The 6,950-nt window shown below is 59.4% G+C and overlaps 1 protein-coding gene across 3 annotated transcripts in view; it reads left to right on the forward strand.

The window, feature by feature from the left end:
* ST3GAL2 (ST3 beta-galactoside alpha-2,3-sialyltransferase 2) overlaps positions 1-6,439 on the forward strand; it is a 13,063-nt gene extending 6,624 nt beyond the window's left edge. The window contains exons 1-8 of one of the 3 annotated variants that reach the window (XM_041458591.1): positions 461-525; positions 1,442-1,711; positions 1,801-2,226; positions 2,342-2,535; positions 2,766-2,945; positions 3,127-3,172; positions 3,332-3,451; positions 3,728-6,439. In XM_041458591.1, the coding sequence (XP_041314525.1) occupies positions 1,894-2,226; positions 2,342-2,535; positions 2,766-2,945; positions 3,127-3,172; positions 3,332-3,451; positions 3,728-3,901 (1,047 nt within the window). In that variant the 5' untranslated portion in view covers positions 461-525; positions 1,442-1,711; positions 1,801-1,893 and the 3' untranslated portion in view covers positions 3,902-6,439. Of the gene's footprint in view, positions 1-460; positions 526-1,441; positions 1,712-1,800; positions 2,227-2,341; positions 2,536-2,765; positions 2,946-3,126; positions 3,173-3,331; positions 3,452-3,727 lie in introns of those variants that run through there. The other 2 variants (XM_041458590.1, XM_041458592.1) reach the window with 2 other exon arrangements.
* Positions 6,440-6,950: the final 511 nt, after the last annotated feature.

Below are 6,950 nucleotides of genomic sequence, written 5' to 3' on the forward strand. Positions count from 1 at the left end.
GGGGGGGTGCGGGGGGTGTTATAGCTTTTTACTGGCTTTATCCCAAACTCCCTAAATGCAAAAACCCTCTGTTTAACAACCACCCTGCTTTTTCTGCTGGCAGCAGCCCAAGGAACTGATTGCAGTCACTGCTGGCCATGCGTGTGCCATGTAGGCGTGTTAAAATTCCCTGCCAGAGCCCAGGAAAACACCTGAACGGGGATGTGCCTTCAGTTTTTGGCTCTTTCCGTTAAAGACTGTCCCCACTTGCACAAATATTTGACAGGGGGTTAATGGTTTGGGCAGGATGTGTCCGTGCCTGGCAGTGCAGTGGGCTGGGGGAGCCTTTGGGGTCCATGTTCTCCTCCCATCCCAGCAAGGAGGTTTTTGGGGGCTTAGCAGTCTATTCCTGGAAAGCAAGACAGCGTCTTCCAGGAGATGTTTTTTTTTTTTCCTAGGGAAGAAGCATCGTGGTGCCTGCCAGCTCCTAATTACTGCTGCCGGCCTCGGCACTGGCTTAATTGGGGCCAGGGCTGAGCCGTGGAGGTGATGCCTCTGCAGGGTTTTGCCTCGGGGTGGGGTCACCCCCTCCCTAAAAAGGCCTGGAGGGGAGGTCATGTCTCCAAACCCCTGGGATTCTGAATCCTGGGTTAAAAGGGGATTTTCAGCCTTTTTTTTTTTTTCCCTTTTGTGATCTTGCCGAGGAGCGCTGTCTGGCTTTGCCCACACCCCTGCTCGGGGGGCTCGGCCGCTCCTCCCGCCCTCCCCGGGCGCAGCGGCAGCGCCTCTGCCCTGGCTATTTTTACCCGCCAGGATCACGAGCGAGCGAGTGACCTTCCCCAAGGGACGCTGCCACTCGGGGGGACAGTCCCAGCGTCCGTGCCCGGGTGCCCGTCGGGCTGCGGAGCGGCCGTTTCCCGGCCGTTTCCCGGCTGTTTCCCGGCTGTTTCCCGGCCGTTTCCCGGATGTTTCCCGGCCGTTTCCCGGCCGTCTCGGTGCCGTTTCTCGGCCGTTTCCCGGCCGTTTCCCGGCCGTTTCCCGGCTGTCTCGGCGGCGGCGGCAGCCGGCGAGCCCCTTTGGAGGGGCTGCTCATGGCGTGATAGAGAAGGACAATTTAGCCTACAGAAAGGAGCCGCTTGTTCGGCTCCAGGGGCCAGTTCATGGCTGAGCCTTTGTCTGGCCGGGACAGGGAGGGCACAGTCCGGGAGCTGCTGCGAGTTCCCCAGGGGCGGATAGCGATGCCGGCATCAGCAGCTCCCTGCGCAGCCTGCGCCTGCTTGGCCCCTTCGGGTATGGCTCGTACTCCGCAGCCCCGTGCCTGGGACGGGCTGGGAGGCATTTTGGGGCGTTCAGTGGGGAATAAAGTCCTGAGCCCCCAGCACCCTCCGGCTGCTCGGCGCAGCCCCCCTGTGCTGTCTGCATCGCCACCCCTTGACGCGCCGTCCCCTTCTTCCCGCTCCAGGCCGGTGTCGTGGTGGCCGTGTTCCCGAGCCAGCGGCTGAGGGCAGCGTGCCAGCGGATCGGCTAAACCCCGGGGATGATGAGCACCGTGGCAGCTGAGCGCCAGCCGGGGCCGGGACCCGGAGGAGCCGCCGGGGCGCGGTGCCGCGGCTGAGGCCGGCGCGCCGAGCTGTGCCGGAGCCCGCAGCAGATGCTCCCTGCCTGGCACGCGGAGCCACCGGGGGCCCTCGCCGCGGCCGGACAACGCGGATGGAAAGCTGCAGCCCAGCAGGTAGGAGCCGGGTGCGGTGGGTCCTGGAAGGCTCTACATCCCCCTCCCCACACCGCCGCCGCCGGGAGTTACAGCGCTCGTTCCCGCAGGGAGCCCCGCTGGCCGGCTGACGCCCTCCCGCGCCCTATGCCCGCGCCCTGTGCCGGAGCGGGCGCCGTCCCCGGCTCAGCCACCCGACGACCATGAAGTGCTCGTTGCGCTTCTGCTTCCTCTCGACCGCCTTCCTGCTCGTCTTCGTCATGTCCCTCCTCTTCACCTACTCCCACCACAGCATTGCCTACCTGGACCCCGGCGGGCTGGGCGGCATCCACCGGGTGAAGCTGGTGCCCGGCTATGCCGGGATGCAGCGGCTCAGCAAAGGGGGGCCGTACCCCCGGGGCTGCTCCTGCCGCCGCTGCCCGGCCGAGGAGCCCGGAGCCACCGACTGGTTTGATGGGCGCTATGATGGCACCGTGTCCCCTGTGTGGACCAAGGAGAACATGGACCTACCGCCCGACGTCCAGAGGTGGTGGATGGTGAGCACAGGGACGAGAGTGCCGTGGTGTGCTCTGCCACGGGGGACACAGATTTCTCCTCCACCGAGGCGGGGGCGCTGGCTGATTCCCCCCTGTCCCCCTTCCCTCCTCGCAGATGCTGCAGCCCCAGTTCAAGTCCCACAACACCCACGAGGTCCTGAGCAAGCTCTTCCAGATCGTGCCGGGCGAGGATCCCTACCGCTCCCGTGACCCACGCCGCTGCCGCCGCTGCGCCGTGGTTGGCAACTCAGGCAACCTGCGCGGCTCTGGCTACGGACCGGAGATCGATGGGCACGACTTCGTGATGCGGTGAGGGCCAGAGAGCACAGCCAGGGCCTGCCCACCCGGGCAGCACAGACATGGGGAGATGCTGGCACCACTGGGTGCTGTTATGAGTGGGAGCGAGTCCAGCCTTGCCCCCTCCCCTGGGTGGGAAACTGCTGCTTGGCAGCATTCAACAGCTCATGGGGATCACCCGTGTCACCTGCCAGGCAGGGGGCATTGGGACAGTGGTGTCATCCTCCCTGCTCTCTCCCCAGGATGAACCAGGCCCCCACGGTGGGCTTTGAGGGCGATGTGGGTGGTCGGACCACACACCACTTCATGTATCCCGAGAGTGCCAAGAACCTGCCCGCCAACGTCAGCTTTGTGCTCGTGCCCTTCAAAACCCTGGACCTGCTCTGGATCGCCAGTGCCCTCTCCACTGGCCAGATCAGGTTGTAAGTACCCAGTGGGCACTGGCAGCACCAGGCTGGTGGCTCAACCTTGCTCAAGGACAGCTCCCTTGGGAGCAATGGGAATTCATTTGTTCCTCTCTCCAAGAGCCCCCCTTGGCAAATCAAGCTGGAGTTGGGGGGCATGGGACCCCCAAGAACTCACCTGCCTCTGCTCTTTTCCCAGCACATACGCACCTGTGAAGCCTTTTCTACGTGTGGACAAAGAAAAGGTACGTGGGGCTCATCCCTATCACTGCCAGGAGCACCTGTATGGCCATGGCCTCTGTCACCTCATCATTCCCCAGGGTTCCCAGTGCTCCTTCATGGGGTGCTGGTGCCAAAGGGAGCATGGCTGGGGCTGCTGTGCTGACCCTGGTCTGTCCTTCCAGGTGCAGATCTACAATCCTGCCTTCTTCAAGTACATCCACGACCGCTGGACGGAACACCACGGGCGCTACCCCTCCACTGGCATGCTGGTGCTCTTCTTTGCCCTCCATGTCTGTGATGAGGTGGGTGATGTCTCCTTCAGCTCCTGACTGGCATGGAGTGGGTTTGCTAAGGTCCTGAACCTTGAGGATTAAGGAAGGAGGTGGATTCTTTGGGTCAAACTGCAGCAGTGACTATGGTTGCCTGACACCACAGTGATGGGCGCCCTCGAGGGGTGGGAAGGCTGTGCAGAAGGATGGGCACCTTTGAAAATCACCCCAGCAGTGCAGGGGTTGCTGAGACAAGCATGTCCCAGCCTGGAGGGGGGTTCTGGCTCACTCCCTCCCTTGCTACGGCAGGTGAACGTCTTTGGGTTCGGTGCTGACAGCCGGGGCAACTGGCACCACTACTGGGAGAACAACCGCTACGCCGGGGAGTTCAGGAAGACGGGCGTGCACGATGCTGACTTCGAGGCACACATCATCGACATGCTGGCCAAAACCAGCAAGATCGAGGTTTACCGAGGAAACTGAGGGCTGAGTCTCTGGCTCCCTGCTCCAGCAGGTCCTGCTGCCTGCAGGGGCAGAGGTGAGGGTCTCCCTGGTGGCCTCAGGCAACGAGCACCTATGGGCAGGGCAGTTCTGCATTGCTGACAGCCACCGTGGTGGTATTTGGTGCCTCCAGCAGCCAATCAGGTTCAGAGCTAAAGGAGACTTTTTGCTTTTTTTTAATTATTATTATTATTATTATTATTAAGAAACCCAGCTGAGAAAGGATTTATAAACACAATCAGCGACTGACCAGGCGGCAGGGGTGGCCGTCTTGCATCTCTCTACAGTCAAACCAAATGCTGCTCTTTTTAAAAGAAGACAACCCCCCCGAAGCCGCGTGACTTCGGGGAGCCCCTCGAGCATCGCGGCCAGGCCGAGGGGGCTGAGGGAGCCGTGGCGGCTGCGCAGCCTCACCAGTGGAACCAGCTGCTTCTTTTTTCCTTTATTTTGGTATTTTTCTTTTATCCCCCCTTGGGGCGCCCGATGCCATCGTTTCTCCAGGGAAGGCTCCTGGCCCGGAGGCAGGTCCCAGCACACGGATCCGTGGTGGGGAGCCAGAAGCTTTGGGAAGCCGACCATTGCCGGTACCTTGCTGCAGGCTGGCAACTGCTGGCACGGCTGTGCAGGGAGATGAAGAGGAATCTCAGCTTTGGGGTGCAGCATCCCTGCTCTTCTGCCTGAGGACTGGGGAAGGGTAGGACAGATTTCAGGAATGACTGTACAGGAGGCGGCGAAGAAACCTACATGAGCAGCAGCCTGGTCACTCTGGCTGAGCTCTGCGAGCAGTTGTAGGATGCTCAAGGGGTTGTGGGATGCAGCAGGGTCAAGGAGACAGGATTTCCTTTGCTTTCAGGCTGGGAAGAAACAGATCAGAGATTAGTGGGTGAGTGAACTGCGCTTTTGCTTTTGTGTTGCTCTAAACAGCTCTGGTGAGAAGCTGAAATCCCAAAGTCTTTGCTCGTTTTGCCAGGGTGGAGCTTGATTTACACCAGTCTGGTACAGCTGGGGCCCTCCGGTCCCCAGGGCTTGCTGGGCTGGCCAGGCAGCCTATGACATGGGATGGGGAGATGCTGAAGGAAACTGCCTCCCCAGAGATGTCATTAAAACCACTTTCTTTAGGTCAATCAGGTGGGCTTTTTTTTTTTTTTTAGGAAATGCTGAAAAGCTCAAGAAAAAGCAACCATGGAAAAACTCCTCCAGAGAGGGACCCTCTGCCTGCACGGCCAGTGCTGAGAGAGGAGCAGGGGCTGTGGGGCAGTGCCCATCTGGGGAAGCTCTGCCCATGCTGCCTTGCTGGTTGCAATAGTTAATTTGAGGAACAATCACTGTAGGGTTTTTTGGGCTTGGATATTTTTTTACCCTTTTGTATCTGGCTTTTCTGTAGCAGCCTCTTACCTGTTTCTCTACTTTGCTTTGGCTGTTTTTCAGGGTTTTCTTTTATTTTTTTGAGGTTTCTCTTCAATTGTGAGACACCAGGGTGTGGGTTGGTCACCTGGAGCAGGCAAGTCAGCAGTCTCTGGGCTGGGCAAATTCAGCTTTTCTGTCCACAGGGATTTAATCCTGAGTTTTGTGGTGGGTTGTGGTCTGTAGAAGTGGAGCCACCCTGGTGCAGGCAGCCCTGAGCCACAGGACACAGGCTGCTGCAAGCCCTGCTCTCCACCTTCCTGGGTGTTTTTTGCTGATTGTTTTGTGGGTTTTTTTTACGGGGAAGAAAATTAAAAACCACAAAACCACAAGCAACAATGAGTGCCTTGACCATCTCCCATCAGTGACACCTGGCTGTGCCCGTGCTGGCAGCAGGGACGTGGCCGACGTCCCTGGCAGTTGTACCCGCTTCCTTCCTCGCACCACACTGGATCTTAGCTGGGCAGTGCTGCTGGGAGAGAGGGACACATCCAGGCCACCACCTTTCTGCTGGTGGCTAGAAAGGCCAAATCCAGTGTGATGAGGCTGGACCAGCTCCTGTTGCAGCTGAGCAGGGCCAGGCCTGACAATCAGGGTGAGCGGAGACGCTGGGTACCAAACCCAAGTGCTCCAGCAGCACAGTAGTGGCATCCAGCATCAGGTGGCTTGTAGCTCCTGGCTGCCCTGACAGTATTTTTTTTTTTGCTAACTTCCTTCCCCTACTCCCCTTTTTTCTGTTGTTTTAATTATTATTATATTATTTTTTTTAATTTAAGCTGTCCCACTAGGACTCGCGACCGCTCGTGTCTGCCTGGCAGGGCGGCCGCAGGCAGGCGCACCACTGTACTGCACACAGAGGAGCTGTAGGCACAGGCTACGGGCAGAGGGGCAGCCAGGGAGGAGGTGCCCGGGCTGGCCCACCTGGCAGAGGTTGTCTGCATCACGCAGTACCTGATCTGAGCACCTCCTGCCCCACTGGGAGGGGGAGAGACCAGTGCTCCGAGCTAGGAGCAGGCGGGCAGCTCGGCCCGTAGCCTCTGTGTACATGGGTACTTCTGCACACAACTGTCTTAAACCAACTGGTTTTTTTAAAGTCAATAAAAATCATGCATCAAATCCACTTGGTGGTTTTCTTCTGATAGCCCTGTCTACTGTGCCTTTGCCTGCACCCAAACCTGGGCATCGGTGGGGTCAGGAGAGGAGGGAAAGGGAATGAGAGGGTCTCTGGGCCATGAAGATGCTCTGCTCTCCCCTCCTCTCCCGGGCCAGGCACGAACCCCCAGCTGTGGTTAACATCCCCTCACTGGGGCAGGAAAAGGACCTGGCCCTGTGCCAGCCTGGGTGCCCAGCAGCAGAGCCCCAGCACAACCCCTCCAGCCTGAGCCCAGCACTTGGTGATGCCACTGCTCACCCAGAGCCCACATCCATGTCCCACCCTGGACCCTAAAAGAGGCTCTGGTCCCACGCAGCCCGTGTCCCTGAGCCCCACCACAGCAGAAGGAATGACATGGACAAGCTGTTGAAGGACATAATTTTGAATGTGGATACAGGCAGAGGCAGGGAAGGGATTTCCCCAGGGTGATGCAGCAGGCCCAGAATTCACTCCAGCTCCCAGGGCTGGACCTGC

This window comes from Pyrgilauda ruficollis, unplaced genomic scaffold, assembly GCF_017590135.1.
Source record: "Pyrgilauda ruficollis isolate IOZ18807 unplaced genomic scaffold, ASM1759013v1 scaffold13, whole genome shotgun sequence".
Lineage (NCBI taxonomy): Eukaryota > Metazoa > Chordata > Aves > Passeriformes > Passeridae > Pyrgilauda > Pyrgilauda ruficollis.